The sequence below is a fragment of the Podarcis raffonei genome, chromosome 8 (assembly GCF_027172205.1).
Source record: "Podarcis raffonei isolate rPodRaf1 chromosome 8, rPodRaf1.pri, whole genome shotgun sequence".
NCBI classification, from domain to species: Eukaryota; Metazoa; Chordata; class Lepidosauria; order Squamata; family Lacertidae; genus Podarcis; species Podarcis raffonei.
The window spans coordinates 33,525,860-33,551,336 of NC_070609.1; the positions used below are offsets into that span (position 1 = coordinate 33,525,860).

Here is a 25,477-nt window from a genome sequence, read left to right on the forward strand (position 1 = left end):
ATAAAAACATATTTAAAAGAAAAAGAGAGGGCAACATGGCAGGAAGTCCTAAAGGAGTGAGTGGTAACTTTTAGAGCTTCAGTGCTTTTGCAGGACATTGGTTTCAACTCTCACTTCCATGAGGTCTAGAAACTTGATTTTAGAAAGAAGAAAAAGAGTTCAGATCTGTCCAACCCCTTGCAGCCTCCCTGTTCATCTTGGCCCATCTCCAGTGTGATCTGGCCCTAGTCTTGTTACTTAATTTCTACAAAGAGCTGCAGGGTTCAAGTGCACCTAGGAGTCACATCCTATATTAGGGATAGCTAACAAATGCCCTACAAAAGCTGTTGGACTCCAACCAACATTTCTGCATTGCAGGGGGTTGGAATAGATGGCCCTCAGCGCAGCTTCCTACTCTACAGTTCTATGATAACGCTTATCAACCCCAGCTAGCATGACCATGGTCAGGATTGATGGGAGCTATAGTCCAACATCTAGAGGACACTCCATTGGCTACACCTGCCCTATGCCATAGAATAGCCATGTTCAAACTTTCAGAGGAGGCTGCCTGTTACTTCTCTGCATGAGTCCCTGCTCACCTCCATCTAGCAGCTACAGAGAAACATAAAAGGCAGGCTTCTTTTCAAAGTAAAAACAAAGGCATGCCTCCAATTTTTAATTCAAAATAAAATATGCATGCCTCGCCTGTCAGATAGAGCGGTGGGGAATGCTGTCTTAGAAGCCCTGTCTTGCAACTCCCAACGTGTTAGAGGGGGCTGCAGCTTCTCAACGGTGAGGGAAAGGCACTTCACACATGCATACTGCATGTCACAGGATGGAGCTCTTGTACTGAAAATTGTAACAGGCAAATATACAGCTTCTATGGAAGTTAGGCATGAGGTTTCTGTGTGTTTGCGTGGAGTGTGTGAGGTGTGGAGATGTTAATGCATCTAAGAAACCCCAATTATGCTGAAGGTGCCTTGGAGTTACCCCTGCACAGGCTGATGCAGGGGAGGAGGTACCACAGAGAACATGCCTGTCTAGAGATTCAGTGCTTTACATTGCAACTGTCAACTAGGACACGTATATTTGTGGCAGTTGGGAATGACTGTGTATTCCACCCCTGCTGGAAGCCACATTCCTTGATCTGGAAGTCCCTGCTCCACGTGGTTCCAGCCAGTAGGGATCAGAAGGCACTCTGCATATGCTCAGAGGCACACGCCAATAGCATTTCATATGCTCCAAGGCTGAGACTTGGCACTGAAAACAGATCTGAGTCCAGGGAAATCCCAATTAAGCCCTGTGTGACTCTTTCAGGTCTGGCCAACTCGGCTAACATGGAGAACAAAGTGGGCATTGTCCACACTGGTGCTAAGGATTTTTACAGTTTTTTACATTTGTAGTAAATGAGAGCAGGGTCCCTCGAAGGAAGCATGCTTCCCTTCCTAGACCCTTCGCTGTGTGGCTTTTCCCTCGTAGGAATTGTCATCTTCCTGGAGTACCACTGCTGTGTCGTGGCAAGCCTCCTTGACAGCCAAGTGGTCCTCCTTTCTCATAAATGCAGAACGCCTTCCTCCTTTGCAAACCGTGGACTCTTGAGCACCAATGCCAGAAGGATGCATCCTTACTATCAGCCTTACAAGGCTCTAGTTTAAGGTGCTAAAAGCAGGGGGTTGGAAATGTGGGGAGGGAGAGAGAGAGGGGGAGAGAAAGGAGAGAGGGAGACAGAGAGGGAGAGAATCCCCCATCTTGGGCACGAGAAATGCAAGAAGGCTACTGTACTAATAAACTGAATGCCTTTGCCTCCATTCAAAGCATCCCTCTCTTCAGATATATATTTTTAATACAGTGATTCTATTCAACAATATGCCAAAAACAAAAAAGCCACAACTGCTGGAATCCAGTTGGATCCCCTCCCTTTGGAAACAGTTTTTTTTAAAAAAAAGAAAAATCCACTTGATCACGAGCCATCAGATGCAAAATATAATTCCATCCCTAGACTGAGTGGTGGAGGATAAATGTTTCTAAATCCACACGCAATCAGAGATGATGAACCACAATTCTAAATAATACCCGTTTCTAAACCTGCAGGGCCATTAAAAAGCGAAACTGTGCATTTAGTGTGATGGAGCAATAACAACAACATCCCGATCCTCAGACCTCATTATCTGCTAGCACCATTTATAAATACCCTCGTTTCCATTTTGATGCTATTACCGCTATGATTTCTGAAGGGGAGGGTAATTCAAAACAAGGAATGGGGAACAAGAGGCTGGAATCCTATTTGTAATCAATGAAAATAATAGTCGAGAACAAAGAGCATTTGTAAGCCTCCATCCACTGTTCTCCCCCCGCGCCCCAGTAAAGCACCCTTCCCCCTCCATTGCTGGGAGTGGGGATACCTGCGCGCCCGTTTCAATGGGCGTCCATCTGACAGGCATACCCACAAGACCATCGGGCGACTACTACGCCTTGCCAGGGCAACCCGGGGTGGGGAGAAATGAAAAGGCAGGGTGCCTTTTTGGGGTGCCTGGTTCCTGGGGAACACACCCACTCCAGAAACCTCCGGTGGGAGTAGACGGCGGCATGCCGAGGCTCCGTGCAACGGAGGCACAAACGCGACCCTCGGTGCTTCGGTGGGGGCCGGGGGAGGGGCGCGCAGAGGAAAGCGACCCGTGGGCTCGTGGGTACAAATCCAGCACAGAACCCCCCTTATTTTAAAGGTTCGCCTTCTGCCTTCCGATCGGTGCCTGCCCCGCCCCGTCCAGCCTTTTGGGTCTGGGGGCTGCAGCTGGAGCAGCAGCAGGTGCAAAGATGCCGCTGGAGCATCCTTGCCTGGAAGCGGCGGGGGGGGGGGGCTGTTGCTTTGGCACCATTTCATTGCTCCCTCCCTCCCCCGCCGCCAGGTCATTCCCTTCTCCCACCCCCAGGCTACAGGGTGCCCCCTTCCCCTCCCCTCCCCCTCCCCCAGATGCTGCCAGAGTGCCATGGCGCGGAGGAGATGTGGGGAGAGAAAATGCCCCGGCCGCCTCCGCCCTCCCTCTCTACATCCCCTCCATACACCGCCTGCCCCCCCCCCGGTCTAACCTTACCAGGCGGCCTGAGTGGGTCGGAGCGCACGGATCCGACCTCCGCGCGTGCACAATGGCCGAACTGCCCAGGCAGCCAGCAGAGGAAGGAAGGCGGGAGCAGGAGCCCGAGCCGAGCGAGCGAGCGGCCGCCAACCGCCAGTCCCTCCCTCTCTTTCCCTCTCTCCGCCGCCAGCAGCGCGCAGACGCCGCCCCTCGCCCAGCCTGGATCGGGACCGCCCCGCGGCCAGGCGCGCCCACGCGGATGGAGGGGTGGCACGACCCTCTCCCCGTCCACACGCACAAGTGGCCACCACGGGGAAGGTGATCATGGGGGGAGAGGGCCCACAATTAGCCCCCTGGCATGGGTACTCCCCCTAGATGCTGGCGGAGGCTCCCTAGAGAAGGCCCACACCCATCCCACACCCAGGCCAGCAGAGCGGCCAGAGGCGTCCACCGCCCCCCGGAGAAATGCCCACGCCAGAGCCTCGCAGTTGGCATCCTGTTCCAAATCCCAACCTCTCTCTCTCTCCTCTCCCCCCCCCCCCCGCCCCGGACACCAGGATCCAAGCTGCTCCCTGCCTGCAGCCTAGCACTTATCATGGACCCCCGACACACACACACACCAGGAGCCTGGCATAGATGAAGCAGAGAGAGAAACGCACTCCTGTCCTCTCACAGCCAGCACCGGAGAGAAGAATCCCATGTCCATGGCAGCCTTGGCCAACCTGGTGCCCTCCAGAGGTTCTGGGATACAGACAGTGCCTGGCTAAGGCTAATGGAAGTTGGGCACCAGGTTGGCAAAGGCTGATCCATGCACATTTTCAGAGGGATAGGTAATACCTTCCATCCATGTAGTTATCTCAGAGCCTGGCCACACCATGGACTCCATGTGCATACTGGAGCCTCTGTGGATCTGGCGTCAGGCCTGTTATCTGCTGAACCTCAACAATTCTATGCACAGCTTGGCATAGGATATGGTTCATGCAGCAGCCATCATTTGCCATAGATAGCACACCCTCCTATAGAAGCTGGCACTATTCTGGAGCTTTCCAAAGTCACACCAGCCTGACACAAATCACACCCATCCCACACACCTCCATCGGAGCATCAGAAGAGCTTGTCTGCTCCCAAATGAGTCCAGCCTTTAGTCCAGCTTCCCATTCATGCTGTGGCCAACCCCCGCCTATTTTAACAGACAACAGCCTTCTCCTGTTGCTTGTCCCACCCCCAGGTATACTCCCTCTAAACATGGAAGCTTTATCTCTTTTCCTGCAATGATGAATTTTCCAAACTGCAAGATGATCATCTTACTTAACAGAACGGAAAGGGCACTCTGCAGGTGACTCAGTTACCATCTCTTCTTTTATTATTACAACAAGCCTTGCAAGGAAGTCCACAAAAAATAGCAGACCGTTGTTTGTTAGTCCATCTGCCTACACAGTCATTTGTGGCACTTGAAGAAATGGGGAAAGAATCAGCTCTTTCCCAAAGTGCAAATGTTTTCTTCCACCTGCTCACCTGGAAGTGAGTCTGATTCGCCAAAGGTGAACCAAAGAAGTGGCTATTTACAGGTGGCCTTCTTGCAACAATCACAAATTCCAGAGTCCTGCTCTGAAAAACAGACGCTGCCTATGAGCCCTGCCTCAAATTAAACTTAAGGGGCAGCAATCTAGTTTTCTGGGAAAGAAAATCAGGCTGCTGCCTCTCTGTGGAAGATGTCGCCTTCCCTGCAAGTAGCAGAGCAGTGCTGCTGCTTTCAAAAAATCAGCCTGTGTCCAAAAAAGTATGTGTGATTCAGAAGTGCATGGCAGAACATGTTTTTCCCTTGACTCATAACACTAGAACTGTTTGGGGGCTCCAGAAGCATCTGGCTGGCTGCTGTGAGGACAGGATGCTGGACTAGATGGGCCATTGGCCTGATCCAGAGGGTTCTTCTTAGGTTCTTATGTTTATAAACACTGATGTACCTGCATGATGAAAGGAATCCCAATCAAGCTGTGGGACCACAGCAGCTTCCTCAAAAAGCACCATTTAGCTGGGGGGGTGGGAGCCCATACTGCAAAGGTATGGCACACAGGTCTCAGGGTTGATCCCTGGCATTTCCAATTAAGAGAGTCAGGTAACAGCTGCTTTTATTTATTTTCATTTAATGAAATGTGTCACTTAGTAAAAGCAAACAAACCTCTAAGTGGTTCACATAAAAAATATAAAATATTCATAAAGAAAATACCAATAAAATCGGCAGACTTGGAAAAGCAAGTAAGCATAATCAAATTATGAAAATATAGATAAGAATGAACAGAGATTGAGTGGAAAAGACCCCCCTCTGTGCCCAAGACCCCAAGGAGCTACTGCCAATAAGAGTAAACAATGCTGCAATCGACGGACCAGCGGTCAGGATGAGGCAGCTTCCCATTTGACAGTGGGACAGAAGATGGTGGGCTCTCCTTCACTGGAGGTTTTAAAGCAGAGGTTGGATGGCCATCTGCCAGGGATTTAGCTGTGATTCCTCTATTTTCAAGAGGCTGGACTAGATGACCCTTGGAGTCCCTTCCAATGAATTATTTTGTGCAATATCCCACAGAAATGAACAGACACCCTCGTGCTCTTGCACAGCTTCTCGTCTTTCTGAGGTGAGCCGGTGGTGGGATTGGGAAAAATATGTACACCTCTTGGAGAACTTTAAAATGACAGCTTCTTTAGGACAAGCATGGGATTTCCTGTTGACCTTCTGTGCTCAGAGTCAGTAAACCTCTAAAAGCCAACTGCTGTGAACAAACAACAGAGAGTGGTTCTTGCTGTTTGGCGGCAGAGTGCTGACCCAGCGTTTGTTTTCCTAAAACAAGCTTGTTCTGTGGGATTAGGTGGTGTTATGCCCTCTCTCTCCCATGACGGCTAACCCCCTACATGCCGACTCTTCATTGGCTTTCGCTCTGTTCTTTGCAGCCACAGAGAAGTTTCTTTTCTCAGACCAGCAGTGCAGGGAGTAGTTGCATAGAGACCCATCCAAGACCAAACCCCCTGAAAGGACTACAGAGTCAGGCATGGGCATAGCCGTGTCTACCGTATATGTATTAAAAACACCCAAGAAGGTTTTCTGAGGAAGCACATGGTGAAGCTGCTGCCACTACCACACTTTCCTTCCTCCTGGATCCAGTCCAAGGCCTTTAGCATTAAGGCAAATCCTCTAACACTCCGAGAGTGAAGTGTGGGATTAATTAAAAACAGTACAGACTAAACATTTATGCTAATTCACATAACACAAGGTAGGACCTTACAAGATCCGCTTACTTTGTTAAGAACTTTCCCCCAGGAAGTTCGGACTTTGGCCAGGCTGCTTTCTGAAATACCATTTCAAAGGAAACATACTTTAATTACTGACAGACAGCCTCTCTTCCCCTCACCTGGGAAACCCAGCCAGATAGGCGGGGTAAATAATAAATTATTATTATTATATTATCACCTCCATTTGTGTACTTTCCAGCCTGATTAAGAGTTCAGGAGAACGCAGAAACTTACACACTATTTTGTGTTGTTTTGTCTTAAAATTGGCTATTTTGGAACATTTAAAATTGGTGATTGTTTTTAAAAATACCTTCAAATACCAGACCAACATCCACAGCTGTTTCATTTTGCTCAGCAAGAACTGTATGGTTTTTTCCTCACCCTTCCATGAACTGTTAGGTATCACTCTTCTTCTGTCCCTTTCTCAATCTATATTTTTCTTTCTTTTTTCTCATTAGCTCTTAGCTTAATCCAACAACTGGAATTGAACTCCAGCTGCAACACCGCCCCCCCTCAATTGGCCCTCCCTGCTGTGAATTTCCACAACGCCCCCAATCTGCCAAGCCTAATGGCCGTTTACATTTTGAATTGATCTGGAAGAGTCTCTTGGGATGCAAAAGCCTTTCAAGATATTTAAATATTTCCTCCAGTACTTGGATTGTGCTTGATTGGATGACTCAAACCGGAATGGATGCTAGCAAATGCTGCAAGATATGATGATTTTCTCTCTTTTTAAAAGAGCTTAGTCTTCTCTTCCTTTGTCTTATTTTAAGTGCAGTTTTCCCCTCACATTCTTTGTGGCAAACTAGCAATTATCACGACAGTGTGTGTCAGCCTCTGGAAGTGGCATCACACTGCAGCTCTGTTCCCCACTGTATTTTTTCACTTACTGGTTCATCATTTATTTCAGCATCGTTGAGGCAAATGACTTTGCACAAAGGCAAAATGGCCAGTCATCACCTGGCTCTCAAGCAAAGTTGGACATTTTGCTCTTTGCTCTGGAAGTCCTACTTGACCCTTGGTAATTTAGGTTGGACTGAGGTTGCTCAGCAGCAAGGCCGGGGTGGGGATATGGGCTCGCTGCATGCTCCAAGGCACACCCTCCTTTATTCATCCTGACATGTTCCAGGACTGAGTCCTCTGGGTAAAAAGCCACCCTCTGCATTTCCTGGGTCTCCCCTATTTTTCTTTAGTGGTTCTGAGCTTGGAGCACCTGACCCTCCAAGTGTCCCTATTTTTCAGGGACGTCCCTGATTTAGAGAAGCCGTCCCAGTTTCTGATTTGATCCCGGAATGTCCCACTTTTTCTAGGATGTCCCTATTTTCACTGGAGAAATGTTGGAGGGTATGGAGTTATCTGAAGACAATCCTGTATAGGGAAGTTTTTTTAATGCTTAATGTTTTATGTTTTTATATATGTTGGAAGCTGCCCAGAGTGGCTGGGACAACCCAGTAAGATGTGTAGGGTATAAATAGTAAAATAATCATTATGGAATGGGACGTCCCTATTTTCATCAGAGAAATGTTGGAGGGTATAGAGCACCATTCCAGAGTTTGCATACAGCCAGACCGGGGATGAGTTTTCAAAGGGAGTACTAAACAGATTTGGGTCAATGGTTATTTATATCATTCACAGCCTGCACCAACATTCAGTACATCCCCTGTTTCCCTTCTCATGGCAGGACTCTTTGATGTCTGTTTTTATTATTTTTTCCTCCAGAGCTGCTTTTGGTCCTCCTCTTCAACTCTTTTCTGTTCTGGCATCTTCCTAATCCCGCTGACTGTGTTTGTAAAGAGGGAGGAGGAGGAGGAGGAGGAGGAGGAGGAGGAGGAGGAGGAAGAAGAAGAAGAAGAAGAAGAAGAAGAAGAGGAAGAAGGGGGGAGCTGGGCAGCCTTAGGGCAGAGCAGGAGAGAGGCTGGCCATTGGTGGGCACAGTTCAGTGATTTTGCTTAAAGGATCAAGTTTCTGTCCCTCATTAAGGCAAATATATGTGTCAAAGCATATGAGTGATATCTGCTGAAATCTGAGAGCCAGAGCAATCAGATTCTTGGTTGTAGGGCACAGTTCAATGACTGGCAAAGCCAGCATTAGATATGCAAAGTAGCAAGCATGTAAGTTTGTATAATAGAGCAAACTCCATTTCACTCTTTAAAAACCCATTTCTACTGTTTTATTGAGCCATTAATAAAGTTGGATAGGTTAGACTATGTCTGGCCTTTACTGAGCATTCATTCTGATATTTAAAAAAACAACCACCAGGCTATATGACAATGAGCATTCATTCTGATTTGCTTCTGTGGTGTTTATATGTCTTCCCATTAATCTTTCATTCATTTATGCACTTTTCAAAGCATTTCCCGCCACTTTCCAAACTGTAAAAAGTCTATGGTTTGGGTATCTTTCTCTGATTTGCTGTGCTATGGCAAGAGAGTGCTTCAATCCACTTTAACTACACAAACCTCAAGTTCCCATATACATACCTGCACACTCTTCTCTCTACGTGAATCCCTCCTGCGAAAGACTTGCAGTCTGGAGGCATCCTAAAAGCACTTCCCTATTTGTCAAAGTTTGAAAATGGAAAATGTGCCTTATTTGCCTAATGCATACAAGCTGCAGAATTTGGATACAGAATTACCTTTTCACACGGGCTATCCCATGGCCACCGTTCTTATTCTTACTCTTTTATATTTATTTATGTCCTGCCTTTCCTCCCGACAGGACTCGGTGAAGTCCACAGATAAAAATAAGAATCACTAAAACATAAAAAACATTTAAAAAGTAAACATTGATAGAATTAAGATGAGATACATATATAAAATCTATTAAAACCATACCAATAAAAACAGCACAGCACCATACCTTTCATTAAAGCAGTCCCCCCAAGCCTGTTGGAAGGGTCTGCTGTACAAGCCCTGTTGAAGTGGAGAGGAACCGCAGAAACCTGCAGAACAAGTTCACAGCCAGAGCTAAAGTTCTGTTAGATGCTGCAATTGGTGCACCCTGGGAGCTGGTCTTTCCCTTGCTCCCTTCTAGCTCTTTTGGTCTGTCACTAACAGGGGAAATGGAGCATCTGTGTCTCCCACCAATGAAACTTTGACAGGGGCACACCAAGCAGCTTCCTTGCTGCAGGACCCATCTGTGTTACAGTAATTAATCCATCTGGGACCTGAGCAAGGAGGGAGTGGCCTGCACCTTCCAAAGGAGAGCGATTTCCGAGGGATGAGTTGAAGAAGAAGAGGAGGAGCCACCAGCTGGTCTGTTGGAAAGAAGATGCACCTTGTAGGGGTGGTCCTTTACAACATCTTAGCTGCACTTCCACTTCACAGTTGGAAAGGAAGAGGAATACCTTTCTGCATAATGGAATCACTCTAGCTCCTTGTAATAATAATAATATTATGATAATTTATTCATACCCAGCCACTCTGGGCAGCTCACAACAGAATATTAAAAACATGATAACTCATCCAGCATTAAAAACTTCCCTAAACAGGGCTGCCTTCAGATGTCTTCTAAAAGTTGTTTATTTCCTTGACATCTGATGGGAAGGCGTTCCACAGGGCAGGCACCACTACCGAGAAGGCCCTCCGTCTGGTTCCCTGTAACCTCACTTTTCTTGCAGTGAGGGAACCACCAGAAGGCTCTCAGCGCTGGACCTCAGTGTCTGGGCTGAACAATGGGGGTGGAGACGCTCCTTCAGGTGTACTGGGTTGAGGCCGTTTAGGGATTTAAAGGTCAGCACCAACACTTTGAATTGTGCTCAGAATTGTATTGGGAGCCAATGTAGGTTTTTCAGAACCTTGAATAACCTTGGGTGCCCTTTCCTGACCCCTTTTGCGGTTCTCATAGAATTGTAGAGTTGGAAGGGATACCAAGGGTCATCTAGTCCAGCCCCCTGCAATGCAGGCTCTGACATGTCCCACAGATTAGTGGAGTGGCGTTATGATATTGGCAGTTTTAATGCTGAACTGCAGCCCCCATCATTCCACCTAGCACATCTGTGCTGGCTGGGATTGGTGGGGGTTGTAGTCTAAAACATCAAGTAAGATAGAATGGAGAAAACAATTTTCGCAGTCAGCACTTCCATCAAAACTTCCTGCTGTCGATCTGCTCCTGTTATAAAACAGGTAGATGCCTTTTTACAAGCACCCCTCAAGGCATTGCTGCTCCACGCCTGGAATGCAGGTGGAACAAAAAGGAAAGTGGTCAGGGCATGAAGCACCTGATCTGCCTTGTCCTGTCCCATTTTCCAATAGGCCTCTGGTTTTTTGATCTTGCAGCCTCATTGCAAGGCCAGAGCGCAGCTGTGGAAAGGCAGCCTGGCATAATTAGCTGCTTGCTTTCCTCTGTGGGCAGCGGGGGGGGGGGGGAATTAACACACTCAGCCAAGTGAGGATTTATCGCTGACTACACACAGTGTGAGGACAGGAGCATTATGCTCATGACTGTGTTTGGAGGGAGAGAGAGAGAGAGAGAGAGAGAGAGAGAGAGAGAGAGAGAGAGAACACACTCTTTGCTTTATATTCATGGATCCTGCTAACCAGCGGGAGGACACTTCTCTTTCTCACACACTCAGTTAAATCCAAACCTTCTGCTTTTTCTGTTTGCCACCTTCAGAATTCTGGGTTTTAAATGCAGAAATTTTTTTTTAAGGGGTGTTGGGTCTCTAACAACCACCAGCCACACACTAACATACATACCTCAGATAATAATGTTATAACATCTCATGTATGACACAGGAAAAAATGTACAGGCATTTGAAATTTTTCCTGTTGTATTTCTTAAATGTGTCACACACTCACGCCCTGTAAAATTCATTCTTAATGAATTAAACGAGTCAGACAAGGGTGAAGATTTAGCAATTAAAAAAGATCAAATGCACAAGGTCCTGCTTGGCCTCTGCCTTATCCATTTTCCCTCCTCTCTGGAGCTGGGGGTGGCAGGCAGGGGGCATTTTTAAGGCTGAATGATTTGTACTCCCAATTTGTTTTGGGAACTTTCCACATTAGTGATAATATCCTCACAGGGAGCCCAGTTTTGCTGGAGGGACTCTGTGCTACAGGGCACTTTGCATGCAAAATTAATCCTGACCCAGTGGAAGCTGTAATAAAATGTTGCAGCCAAGAGTGAGTCTGTTCATGGTCCTAGCCAAACATGCCCTCTTCCAGGATACTTATTTCAGCTTCTACCAACCTGGTGCCCTCCAGTTGTTGGTGGACTACAACTCCCATCAGCTGCAGCCAGCATACTTTACTATTTTTCACCCCCACCCCGCTAGCCAGCATTGTGCACTCACTGAGCATGTTCAGTCCTCATTGGCTTTCTTCCCTAAACATTTACTGTATTGTATTGCTGCAATCTTTGGATTTCCCCCAAACATGCTGAGACTTCCTTCTTGAGAGAGAATGGGGGCCATTCTGGCTAGATAAGGGTCCATATTTGGGTCCACTGATTGGATATTAGTAAAGGATCCCTGGACAGTTAAGTCCAGTCAAAGGTAACTATGGGTTTGCGGTGCTCATCTTCCTTTCAGGCCGAGGGAGCTGGCATTTGACCACAAACAGCTTTCCTGTCATGTGGCCAGCAGGACTAAACCGCTTCAGGCGCAGCAGAACACTGTGACGTAAGCCAGAGCACACAGAAATGCCACTTACCTTCCCGCTGCAGTGGTACTGGTGTGCTTTCTGCTAGGTTGGCAGAAGTTGGGACAGAGCAACAGGAGCTCACCTCATCATGTGGATTTGAACCGCTGACCTTCCGATCAGCAAGCCCAAGAGGCTCAGTGGTTCAGACCACAACACCACCTGCTCCCTTGAATATCGCTTGAATATTAGTATATGGCAGTTGTAATGTGGGAGGTAACACACACACACACACACACACACACACACACACTTGGAGGATTTGCAGTACAGCATCCGTCTTGGATTTGCATGGGCAAGAGAAGGAAAGTTTTAAAATGATGGTTTTAAATAACAGCAGAGAGTTGACTAAAGGAAACTGAAAAAGTGATTTTTTAAAAATAGAGTAAATGATGATGATATAACACCGTGGGAAAGAGTGACAGTTTAAAACAAGGTTTGAGTGCCATGAGAATCGAGCTGGGAAAGGCATTGTTGTGTTAGTTTCAAATCATAAAATTGTAGAGTTGGAAAGGACCACAAGGGTCATCTAGCCCATCTCCCTGCAATGCAGGAATTTCAGTTAAGGCATCTATGACAGACGACCATCCGCTTAACAAACTCCAATGAAGGGAGAGTCCACCACCTTCTGAAGGAGTCCATTCCACTGTCAGACAGCTCTTACTATCAGAAAGTTCTTTCTGATATTTAGCCAGAATCTACTTTCTTGTAACTTGAAGCAATTGGTTCGAGTTCTACTCTCCAGAGCAGGAGAAAACAAGCTTGCTCCATCTTCCATGTGGTATTTGAAGATGGCTATCATATCTCCTCCCAGTCTCTCCTCTTTTCCAGGCTAAACATACCCAGCTCCTTCAACCATTTCTCATAAGGCTTGGTTTCCAGACCCCTGATCATATTGGTCTCCCTCTTCAGCACATGTTCCAGCTTGTCAACATCCTTAAATTGTGATTCTCAGAACTGGACACAGTACTCCAGGTGTGGTCTGATCAAGGCAGAATAGAGTGGTATTATTATTATTATTATTATTATTATTATTATTATTATTATTAATAATAACCTGACCATCTGGCTGGTTTTCCCCAGCAACTCTGGGTGGCTTACAGCATATATTAAAACATTGTAAAATATCAAGTATTAAAAACTTCCTGATACAGGGCTGCCTTCAGTACTATTACTTCCCTTGATCCTTACACTAGACTACTTTTGAGGCAGCCTAAAATAGCATTAGCTTTTTTTGCTGTTGCATCACTGTTGACTCAGGTTAAGCCTGTAGCCTAGATCCTTTTCACATATACTACTTGCAAGTCAGATGTCCCTCATCTTATATTTGTGTAGCTGGTTCTTCCTGCCTAAGTGTAGAACCGGACATTTTGTTCCTCCTGAAATTCATTTTGTTAGTTTTGACCTAGTTCTCCAATCTGTTAAGTCAATCTTTAATCCTGGTTCTGTCTTCTGTGGCACTCTTTAGGTATGGTCAGTCAATGAGCTACAAATCCACCTAACAGTAACTTCATCAAAAGCCTTACTGAAATCAAGATAACATTTTGTCTACCGCATTCTCATGATCCACCAAGCTTGTAACTCTATCAAAAAAAGAAATGAGATTTGCCTGGCATGACTTGTTTTTGAGAAACCCATGCTGAGTCTTAGTAATCACAGCATCCTTTTCGAGGTGATCACAGGCTGACTGTTTAATTATCTGTTCAAGGATCTTCGCTGGTATCGACATCAAGCTCACCAGCTGGTAATTACCTTCCCACAATCATGTATTGCACTCCTGATACCATGTATTGTCTTCAACATGAAGTTCTATATTAAATATAGTAAATTAGAAAAGGTATTTTGTGAACAAGCAAACATCCATATATGTGCAACCTCTATCAGCTGAACTTACCCTTTTAAACTGAACAAGGTAACTGACAGGCTTGCTTTTAAGGTTCTATTCATCTTAAGGTTACAGGGGATGTCTGCAAAGGGCCTTTATGGTAGAGGAGGAATGCATGGAATTTTTTTGGGGGGGAATCTGTGTGCAAGGGAGAGTTGAGAAAAGTGAGTAGGGTAGGCGAAAAAAATGGGGTAGAAAAGGAGGTGGCATGGACTTAGGGGTGAAGCTGAAAATGGATGCAAAGTGGGGCTGCAGAATAGTAGTTTCAGAAATGGAGTTGGGGAAAGTGAAAAGCAAGCTTAGAAGTTGCATGGGGTGAGAAGGGGAAGCTCTATGGCAGCCACCCCAAAACTCAGTTCTCCAGCTGTTTTGAGACTGCAACTCCCATCATCCCTAGCTAACAGGACCAGTGGTCAGAGATGATGGGAAATGTAGTCCCAAAACAGCTGGAGGGCCAAGTTTGGGGGTGCCTGCTCTATGGGCTAATATGAGGGGGGGATGGCAGGGGGTTGGGTAGCAGTGTGAGCAAGGACACAGCCCCTATTATTAATCTTTTTGTATCTACAGAGACAGGCAGGCAGGCTGGGGGGGGGGGCGCCTGTCAGAAAGGTAAACATGGAGCAACCAGGGAACTGTGTGACTTTATTGAAGTGGCAGGTAAGGTTTAAAAGCAACATTTCCTTGCTTCCCAGCAGATGACAGATGACAGTTCTAGGCTGGTAGGTATGGCAGAAGGGAACAGAATCCCAGCCTGGAGCTCTCTACCTGTAAATAAACATGAGTTGATCCAGCTAAAACTGGCCCAAATCCTTTGCAGTAACCTGCAAATCTCAATACAGGTATTACAGAAGATCAGGCAACCAAACAGCTGGTCCCTGCATACCTCAGACTTGCAGAACTACATGACAGCTCCTAAAATGATATAGCTGGCTGGCTAGAGACTGAGACAAGGGATTTGAGGAAGACAAAAGGTGGTTCTGAGAATTCCACCAAGCATGAAAGCAGAAGATTGGTAGAGACCCAAATGCACAGAGGCCTCCTGTTTCCCTAAATGAAATCCCAGAAGCCTTTGGCCTCCTCCAGTAATAAAACTTCCCAAGTTACTGACTGGCAACAAAACAAGAAACTCTGGGCAATTTGGTAGCCTTTTTGCCACAGATAACTATTGCACTCTCTCTATGTTAGAGAGTGGGACATCACTCTCTGAGAATTCAATTACTCAACAGATGATCCCCACTTAAAGAGGTCTGTAAGAAGGAAAATGGTTGCTATTTATTTATGCAGGGCCATGAGCGTGTGCTAGGCACCATAGAGGCTGTGGGGGCAACACCCTCTGTCCAATGGCCCTCTGCTAGAAAAGATGTGAATTTGTAATGCAAAAGAGGAAGGATCAAGGAAGAGTCTGAACAGATGGAAGTGAACAAGCCGAAAGGAGAGGGCTACTCAAAGGGGAAGAATCCAAATGACTCACACACCCTCCTGTTAACTTGGCATGGACCACAACTCCCACCCATGCTGCAAGAGGACTGCCCAACAGACTGTAGAAGCCCACTGGCCAGCAGTCCAGATCCATTTGTTTTCTTATACTGTACTCATTATTGGCACCCCAAAATATGTCTTCCTCATGGCAAGCTTCACCAAGAAGAACATGAGGGAGCTGGGTTGATGCACAGAGATGGGAAGACTGCTCTAGACCCAAGAAGTAGCAGAAAACATAGAGATGGGGATGCGTGGGTAGGAAGCAAAGGATCGGACAGAACCACAGCACCAAACTAGAACTGGGCAAGGTTAAAAACCTCACTCAGCCATGAAGCTTATTATGTGACTTTTGGGGCCAGTCACCCTCTCTCAGCCTAACCTCTTTCACACATTTTTTCTGAGGATAGAAAGGGGAGGGTGCTGTGTACCTTAAGTTCCTTGAGAGAAGACAGGTAGATATAAATGTAATAACAGACAGGCTTGTCTGAGACAGCAGGAACAAGTGGTGGAAGGAAGCTAACATTTTCAGCACCTAGATCAGAATGCAGAACCTCTCTCTTGGTGGTGCTAGACTACAACTCCCATCAACCCTGACCACTAGGCTGTGTGAGCTGCTGAGAGTTGGGATCCCAGCAACATCAGGAACAACAGATTCTCCAGCCGTGTTCTCTGACTGAGGTGGTCGCCTTCCATGTTGTGCATTCCACACTTTCACAGATTCCAAGCAAATGGCTACTTGCAGCTCTGTACAGTGGTACCTCTGGTTAAGAACTTAATTTGTTCCGGAGGTCCGTTCTTAACCTGAAACTGTTCTTAACCTGAAGCACCACTTTAGCTAATGGGACCTCCCGCTGCCGCCGCATGATTTCTGTTCTCATCCTGAAGCAAAGTTCTTAACCCGAGGTACTATTTCTGGGTTAGCGGAGTCTGTAACCTGAAGCGTCTGTAACCCGAGGTACCACTGTAATAACAAAGATGGGGGGAAAGAAAAGAACCTCAAGCTTAACGTTCAAGATCCAAAGAGGTGGTTTTATTCAAGCCAGGAACAGTCTGCCACTTCAGTAGAACTTCAGGAACAGTCTGCCACTTCCTCTCTTCACAAGAGAGGAGCCGTGGGCAGCTAAAGGAAAATGACTAAAGTCAATTGTCTCCACCCTGACCAGAAGTTGTTGATACATTAGTGATATAACTCTTTAAAAAAAAGGGGGGGAGAGACTGGGAAGTGGCTCCTGCTCTGCTTCCTCCAGGGTAAGCAGCAGAAGTTCAAGGTGTGGGATCAAATTTGCCAGAATGGTTGTCAGGAGGGGTGTATTTTCCCTCCTTTATCAGCTTCTCCCTCTGTGCCTGAATCGCCATCATTCGCTTCACCTGCCAAAGGAACAGAAGAGAGAGTTGGGATGTCACCTTCTGAGTTAAATCTTGCCCTCTCCAGCAGGTCAGAGCACGTAGGGATTTGTAAAGGGGCATGTTCCCATTGCTGAAGGTCTCAGATTTAGCACTCCCTTTAATGTGCTCCAACTCACTGGAGGGTGACCAGATGCAAGGGAAAACATGGAACCCCTTTCCCTTTAAAAATTGTGCAAAAGAGGAGACTGCTTTGCCATTCCTTTGTGAGAAGTTGCACCTGCCCAACTCTTTACAAGTGTAAAGAGATCAGATCAGGGTGGGGAGAGAAGGGGGGAAACGGACATACACAAGGTTTTTTTTAGAGTGGGTTATAAGCCGATCTTGAGTTCAAATAGACTGACAACTCTGCTACTCTCAGTCTTGCAGTTCTGTTCTTTAGATCAAAGTGTCAGAATCTTTCAGCATCAAGGCGCAGAGTGAGAGCCAGGAGGTACCTTACTAGCGAAAGGCTTTGATGGGCTCCCACACATGGCTGCCCTCCAGATGGCCTGCTATTCTCTACTTGCCACAAAATGATCTTGGTCTGCCAGACTCCTGAGGTGCCTGCACAGCTGACCAAGATGTTCACACTGCACTCTCAGCTATGGAGATGTGGGAAGCCCAGATAGGGATGGGCAGTTTTGTTAACAACAGATGGGGCTGGGGGAGGTGAGGAGAGAGGCTCTGAAGCAGCAATACCTCGCTTCCGTTGCATGATGAAAACATTCAAAGGGGTGGGCCAATTACATTGAAAGATGGCAACAAGCTGCAGCTTGCAAAATATTTTAACTTTCTCCCAGCTTACATCCACAAACCCAACGGAGTTTACACTTTGGAATTCCACCTGCTTCCCCCACCCTGATAGCACCTCAAAAGGTGTCCCATATACTAGCAGAATGCATGAGTCAGAATTTACCAGGCCATTTGGTCTGACTACACTGCAAGGCAGCATCAGCCCTGCCCTTGGGGGGTCAACCAATGGATCCCCGACACTAGCGCACAAAACGCAGAGCCTGCTTGCAGTTAGCAGCATATAGAGTAAGGGCTATTCCTTTACCCCAAGTCAACCACTTGCTTTGGACCTCAATTACAAATCAGTTTATTACACCCACACTAACTACAGTTGTGAATTATTCTACCTCTCTAATGTTCTCACTGCCTTGAGAAGGGGAAGCACAGCTGCTTCTCTTTCCTTTGCCCCTCATGTTGGGAAGACAAATGGTAGCTCTGCATGGCTTCAAGGATGGATGGGAATATAAGAGAATTCTGCCTTTGAAACGAGCTGCCTACTAATAACTTCTGCCCAGGGAAAGCAAACTTACTACATTTCTATTCTCCCCCAAACTGTCCATACCATCTCTTTCAAGCAGCACATGGGAAGAGGCAGTCAACTTCTGCAGATACTCCAGCAATAAGAAAAGCAAGCAGACAAATACTTCCTTGCACACAGATGCACACTTGCTGACCCTGAGTCCCTGCTTCAGGTCTCCCACTCACCATTTTTTTCTTGCTTAGACATTCAGCAAGATCCTCCATCTCCTGCTGGCACTCCTTCTTTGCCCTTACAGATCCAATGCCATCAGAACACTCCAGCCACTCCTTCTGAAAGGCAAAGCACAAACTGGCCTGCTTGTGGGGCTGCTTGGAACTCCCGATGAGCAACCACCTGTCAACATCAATGCCCAGCTGGTTCTGGAGATCGAGAAGTGGCATGGCTGAGAGGGGGAGAAAAAACACCAATAAAGAAATGATCCTAAATGTGCATAGCTAGGTGTGTAGCTGAAGAGTAGCCAGGCGACTCAGGAAGAAATCCTCCTTAGGGGGAACATTAGACCAGGGGAGAGAGAAGCAGGAAGTTCTGGGAAGAAAGGCTTTAAGGTGAGCATGTTCAAGCAGGAACAAATTAATCTGATGATTGACTGCCTTCATCTTTGAAGATAAATAAAATATTCCAGTTTAATATGCTCTGTTTTCTCCTTTTTTAAAAAAACACCGCCTAACACATCCTCAAGTGGAGGATATGGATAACACACTTGGCAACGTCTAGGAGCTACCAGAGGTGAGGTCAGCTGGCATCACTTACTGTACCATTGCACCAAGTAATGAGGAGCAGGAAGTAGGGCTACAGCCACACAGCACCTGCCCACACCTTTATGGGGGTGAAAGCCCACCCAGGGCTGTGTGCTAGCTCTGCACTACAGTCCCCCCCCCACTCGCACCAAAACAGGGGTGACACCAGCAGACTCAGGGTAATTATGAGGTTTTCAATGATACAACCAATCTTTAATGGGGAAAAACCTTCACAGTCCCTAGGTTACTCAATGGCAAGGAACACTGACTAAGAGGCTGGAGAAATGAAAACTGGGTGGCTGGGAATGGAACTGAGTGGCTAGAGAAGAAGTACAAAGGAAGAGACACATAGACAGAACTACTCCACTGTTTGGTTAGGTCATTCCCCGAGTTCACATTGAGAAACTATTTTTAAATGTCCCTAGGGACAGAAGCGAGAGCTGACCATAGAAATCAATGGAGAAATCAAAGATTTTAACACAGCTAGGAATGGGCAAAAGTGTGTCCCACAAACATACATGTGTGTGCATATTTTTTTTATTTCTCAAGAGATTTGGAAACAGTTTGAAGAAGAAAAATTGCTTGTGATGTGAACACTCATTGTAGGTTTTTTGTGTCTGGTTAATGCTGACAATAAGGAGAGGTTTCCATGTCTAGATAATTCCCCCCCCCCAATAATGCTGATGGTTTCAAAATAATAATTCCATAACTGGTAGAAATCCAAGATACATTTAAGGACTTAATGGTTATAGCACCATACTGCTCCCTCTCTAATGCTGAATACACTGCAATTACCATCTGGAGAAAATCACCACAATCATATTTCTAAACTCCCTGTAAACTGATACACTATTTCATTTATTTCCCACTCTCCTCTCAAAGGAGCCCAAGATGACAAACACTAGAAAATATGATTAAAAATAAAATCAAAACATATTCAAATTTTAAAACACATGTTTCCAAGTCATGTTCCTGAAAGGGCCCACTGAAACAAAGTTTTCAGGAGGCATCTAAAACAATATAGTGAATGTTGCTGCCTCATGTCAATAGGAGGGGAGTTCCACAGCTAAAGCTAGAGTGTTGCCACTCTAAAGGAACTACTCATAAACTTGGATCCAACACTGTATGGCACTTGTAGAAGTTAAAGTTTTGCAGATCGAAGTGGCACGTTGGTAAGGTAATCCCTTAAGTAAATGAGTCTTAAACCGTTATATACCAAACTGTAAAATCTGTGAGCTTGCCAAATACACCTGAAACATTTACATATTTAAAGCAAGCTTAAATCCAATGAGAAGATGTTTCAAAACAATTCATTTCCCTCCAAAATTCCCCCACCAGGCTTCAAAATACAGTGGTACCTCGGGTTACGTATGCTTCAGGTTACATATGCTTCAGTTTACAGACTCCGCTAACCCAGAAATAGTGCTTCAGGTTAAGAACTTTGCTTCAGGATGAGAACAGAAATCGTGCTCCAGCGGCGCGGCGGCAGCAGGAGGCCCCATTAGCTAAAGTGGCGCTTCAGGTTAAGAACAGTTTCAGGTTAAGTACAGACCTCCGGAACGAATTAAGTACTTAACCCGAGGTACCACTGTATTCCCAGACTACATCCTGCTTCACATCCACACACCCGGCTTCAAAGTTTCCAGAAGTTTAGCAAATCTGGGAGCAGGGCCAGCCCTACCATTGGGCAGACTCAAAGGAGATGGTTTAGCCTCTGTTGAAACAGGCAGCACATGGTTAGTGCATCTAACCAACCCAGTGGTTGCCAAGGTGGGTTACCTAGGGAGAGGAGGAAAGTGGGCGGCAGGGGGTGCTGGAGGTGTAAATGACTATCTGACTTTGAAAAGTTGGTTTCACTGAATCAAGTTCATCAATTTTGTTGAATGAATTAAACGAAATATCTTTAATTGAATTTTGAATAAGTATGCAATTAATTTTTACTGTTTTGAATTTTATTGCGCTATCTTCCTTAGTCGGCCGTACAAACTGCTGTTCTGAACAATGCCTTTTATCAGGTACGGTGAGGGGATGGTCCCCCAAAAGATTTGGGAACCACTGCTCTAAACTATTCTTAGGGCATATTTGTTGCCAGGAGGAGGAAGAGAGGAAGGGGCTTTCTAAGCTACCTCGACCAGCCTGGGCGCTATCATGTACCAGGGACTGAGGGGAGCCTCAAGGAGCAGCAAACTCTTCTGGGGGCGACCCTCCCTCAGATTACCGCCCACCCTTCCGCCAAAGGCATTAATAGGTAACAGACCCCAGAACCTGCTTCAAGTAATGGCTCTGAATTTTTATCTTGCAGGGAACTTTGCTACACAGCTTGTCCCTCCCTGCCGCAGGCAGACGGGGTGGGGGATTGAAATAGATACCCTTCCCACACAACCCCCCCACCTGCCCCTTCCACCTGAGTAACACCCCCCCCCGGCCTTCCTTACCTACCTGTCCTTGCGAGCGTTTGCGACAGTGCTGCCGTCAGGCGTGCCCCTCGCTTTCACGACAGTCGCGGCTGGACGTAAAGCTCCTTGCGAAGCTTGCGGAGGATTCCGCTCAGATTACGTGTACGCGAGACACAGAGAACAGAAAAATGAAGAGTGACTCGCCGTCTCGGGAGTTAACTTCCGGGCTTACATTGGATAAACCATTTTTTAAGAACGAATCTCCTCGCCCTCTGCCGGTGGGAGGGAAGCGAGAGCGGCCTCCAGGGACGGGCTGAGAAAGAACGTGAACAGGCAGCAGGCGTGTTGGACGGTAAGGTGTAGTGGTGAGCGTTTCGGATTAAGACATGAGTGACCAGGATTCAAATCCCCATACAGCTCCCCTGCATTACCTACCTGGCAGGGTCGTTGTACGGATTAAATGAGGAAGGGAATCTCCTTAGAAAGGAAAAAAGGTGGGATATAAACGTAATGAATTATTATTATTATTCAGGTTTCTAGTTTAATTTTGTTCAGTAAGTTGGTTTTTAAAGAATTTAAACACTAGTACTGCCAACTCGCACCCAGTTACAACTGTGATCTATGAGGGTGGGCAGGTGTGGCTGAAGACAACGTAATCTGCATTGTAGTCCGATGTTAACGCTGCAGGTCAAAGGTGGGGCTGAGGCCAGTTTGGATATCCAGCCAGCCCAATCCTTATGCTTGTAATTGAGGTAGGCAGATGCCCTACTTCTCAGAGGACAAACCTCCACTCTCACATTGCCACAGCTCTCTTATAAGACCAGCTCCACCAGATCATAGCTGTCAACGTTTTCCCTTTTTTTAAGGGAAATTCCCTTATTCCGAATAGGATTCCTTGCAAGAAAAGGGAAAAGTTGACAGCTATGCACCAGATTCTTCCTAGCTCTGGACTGTTTCCATTTCCGCTACCAGATAACTTTGTAAGAATTGGTACCCAAAGTATGCTCTCCCCCCCCCCCCCATTTCCCTTCCCATCGCATTTCCCTTTGGCCAGTGAAGTCCCCCTTGCCCAGATGTGTTTTGCAGCTCTTTCCTCCTTGCTGTTCACATCAGCACGGCTCCATTCATATCAGATTTGTTTCTGTTTGTGTACACACCAGTCAGTCCATGTTGGATTGGGCAGGAATGTCTTTATCCTGTGCAAAGGTGTTCAGACCTTGACTAGAGATGAATGAGGAATGGCTTAAGGTTTGAGAAACATAATCATCAAACACTAGTCTTTTACAATAAAGTAAAGGATACATACGCATTGGATAGCCTTCGTGTGAACATGGATTTAAAAACTCAGCACTGGACAGTGAGCCAGTGTGATGTAGGGGTTAGATTGTTTGACTAGGACCTGGGAGATCAGGGTTCAAATCAGTCACTGCTTCTCAGCCTAACCTACCTCACAGAGTTGTTGTGGGGATTAAGTGAAGTGGGGGAGGGGAATCATGTATGCCCCTTTGAGGAAAAGGTGGGATATAAATGCAATAATAAACCACAGGCAATGGGAGTCTGAACACAGCCTTCACTGATTGTGTGTAAGCCACTCTGGGAACCATTTTGGCTGAGGAGCAGGGTACAAATGCTTTCAAAAAAATATCTGGTCCAAATTCAGTTTGAAGAAACCTAAGGAGGAAGAGTAGGAGCCTTTCAATGACACCTGAACAGCAGGCTGAGCAGGCACAGAGCAGGCCACCTGGTCTTTCCCACTAAGCTGAGATGTATTACTACTTAAATAATAGTAATTATTTCAAGATGTGCATCTCTCTTTGAATCAATACATGCAATATATATGCAACTCTGTGGTCACTTTATTTTGGCAAGGCCTAAGCAGTTACTCTAAAGGTGACATCTGGGCACCACCCTCTACCAGCCCAAATCCAGGGCTTAACTGCATGTAAAAAACCTTGTGGTCTATGTTTACTTAGAAGTAAGTCCCAGTGTCTTCAACTGAGCTTAGCTGCTAGGAAGCAAGTGCTTAAAATCAAAACCAAATAAAGGTTTAGCCTACGTATCACTCTAATTTTTCTATATCTAGAGAGAAAACAGAGATTTCACAAATTAATGGGAAAGAACAGCCAACATCATAGACAAGAGATGGCAGGACAGCCACAAGGCCACCAGCAGGTGCTAGCAGCACCTTCCTCTGCCTCTGCTCTACCATTACTTCCTTTGTTGTTGTTTAGTCGTTTAGTCGTGTCCGACTCTTCGTGACCCCATGAACCAGAGCACACGAGGCACTCCTGTCTTCCACTGCCTTCCGCAGTTTGGTCAAACTCATGCTGGTAGCTTCAAGAACAGTATCCAACCATCTCATCCTCTGTCGTCCCCTTCTCCTTGTGCCCTCCATCTTTCCCAACATCAGGGTCTTTTCCAGGGGGTCTTCTCTTCTCATGAGGTGGCCAAAGTATTGGAGCCTCAGCTTCAGGATCTGTCCTTCCAGTGAGCACTCAGGGCTGATTTCCTTAAGAATGGATAGGTTTGATCTTCTTGCAGTCCATGGGACTCTCAAGAGTCTCCTCCAGCACCATAATTCAAAAGCATCAATTCTTCGGCGATCAGCCTTCTTTATGGTCCAGCTCTCACTTCCATACATCACTATTGGGAGAACTATAACTTTAACTATATGGACCTTTGTTGGTCCTTTACTGTATTCATATTTTATCATTCCACCGGCTTTCCCCTCAGTGCCCTCTGTTGGTAAGAGGCAGAACAGCACAAGGTTTAAGGGAAGCCTTTAAGCACCCCACCCTCACAACCTGGTACAGTGGTACCTCGGGTTACATACGCTTCAGGTTACAGACTCCGCTAACCCAGAAATAGTACCTTGGGTTAAGAACTTTGCTTCAGAATGAGAACAGAAATTGTGCAGCCGCTGCACAGTGGCAGCAAGATGCCCCATTTGCTAAAGTGGTGCTTCAGGTTAAGAACAGTTTCAGGTTAAGAACAGACCTCCGGAACGAATTAAGTACTTAACCTGAGGTACCACTGTACTTTTCAGATGTTTTTGACCACAACTACCAGCCTGCACAGCCATATGATTCTGGGGCTGATGGAATCATGGCCGTATTTTGGGGGGCTGATGAGAGCTGTCATCCAACACAGGTGAAGGGCACAAGGTTGGGGTGGGCTTAACAGGAAGCAGGCACAAATTTTGGACTCATGCCCCTGTTGTTAAGTTCAGGTGTATTTTAATGCATGTGAATTGATTGCATAAGAAATATATAAACTGAGTAAGAATTGTGTTATTCGCTGTAAGTGCATCAAAGCTTTTGAACTTTAAAAAATCAGGGCCTTAAACTAGCTCATATCATCCCTGCTAGGCATTCTGCCATGCTCCCAGTTCCTCCCCCTTTAAAACTCCTGAAAATCTACCCCCCCCCCCATGCACACTTGCCTAATTGCAAGCTCCATGGAACCTTGCAGCAGAAGTAAATTGCACTGCATTCAGTGGTGCTTACTCATAGCTAGGTATGCATAGGACCATTGTCATGTTTAGGGAAGCTTTTAATGTTTAATAGACTATTGTATTTTAATATTTTGTTGGAAGCTGCCCAGCGTGGCTGGGGAAACCCAGCCAGGTGAGCAGGGTATAAATAATAAATTATTATTATTATAGCGGCCATTTTTCAGGAACGCTTAAGAGTGATCTTGGAAAATCCATTTTGTGGATAGGCAGAACCACACAGGGGAAGTTGGTCTGGTTTGGAGCGCTACCACTGAGTTTATTATTGTAAACCAGAGAAATGCCCATTCTGCAGGTGAACCCTCCTTTGAATCTGTGCCCCAGCTGCACTCACTGGTCCTGGGAGCTTGCCACCAGACCTCACAAACAGGGACAAGGATTGCTGGAGGAGACTGAAGAGAGTGAGCTTGTGTCTTTTGGAGTAAGGCTGCTTGCTTGCTTTTCTGAGCTGTTTAGAAGTTTGATAGATTGATAGCAGGCCTCAGGGAGTGGCTGAGTGCTCTGCTAGAGGCTTGATTACTTTTCTTTCATTGCAAGCCAGAGGGTATGTGTGGCTGATGGGGAGGAGCTACAGCTGAGAGGAAGCCAGGCTGAGGGAGGACTTAGCAACCAGCAGCAGTCAAACTTAGCTCAGTGCAGATCCTGGGAGCTTGCAACCAGAGCTCGCAAACAGGACCGTCTTCTGTTCCCACACTCTTCCCAGACAGGCATGTGATTTACACCAATCTCATCTGCAGCATCGGAAGCATTAAATACTAACCCCTGACGCCCACCTA

At 46.3% G+C, this 25,477-nt stretch overlaps 2 protein-coding genes across 6 annotated transcripts in view; both read right to left on the reverse strand.

Annotated features, from left to right (window-relative positions):
• The window catches only part of MACF1 (microtubule actin crosslinking factor 1), a 291,360-nt gene extending 288,172 nt beyond the window's left edge, over positions 1–3,188 (reverse strand). For 2 of the 4 annotated variants that reach the window (XM_053399045.1, XM_053399042.1), the window contains exon 1: positions 3,072–3,188. The gene's annotated coding sequence lies outside the window, so the exon portion shown is untranslated. The remainder of the gene's footprint in view (positions 1–3,071) is intronic. The other 2 variants (XM_053399053.1, XM_053399052.1) reach the window with 2 other exon arrangements.
• Positions 3,189–16,422: 13,234 nt separating this feature from the next.
• NDUFS5 (NADH:ubiquinone oxidoreductase subunit S5) lies at positions 16,423–21,324 on the reverse strand. 2 transcript variants are annotated; one of them, XM_053399063.1, is made up of 3 exons: positions 21,234–21,324; positions 18,222–18,439; positions 16,423–16,706 (listed from the first exon to the last, which is right to left on the reverse strand). In XM_053399063.1, the coding sequence occupies exons 2-3, from the start codon at positions 18,435–18,437 to the stop codon at positions 16,602–16,604; spliced, it is 321 nt and encodes a 106-aa protein (XP_053255038.1). In that variant the 5' UTR covers positions 18,438–18,439; positions 21,234–21,324; the 3' UTR covers positions 16,423–16,601. The 2 variants fall into 2 exon arrangements, with proteins under 2 accessions (XP_053255038.1, XP_053255039.1); XM_053399064.1 differs by having other exon boundaries at positions 21,230–21,317.
• Between the last annotated feature and the right edge of the window lie 4,153 nt (positions 21,325–25,477).

What these genes read in the sequence shown, in the direction of transcription:
- NDUFS5 (XM_053399063.1), bottom strand. Translation starts at nt 18,437, where the DNA reads ATGCCACTTCTCGATCTCCAGAACCAGCTGGGCATTGATGTTGACAGG. An exon ending in GTCTAAGCAAGAAAAAAATG is followed by an intron (nt 16,707 to 18,221) that starts GTGAGTGGGAGA and finishes TTCCTTTGGCAG; the next exon opens with GTGAAGCGAATGATGGCGAT.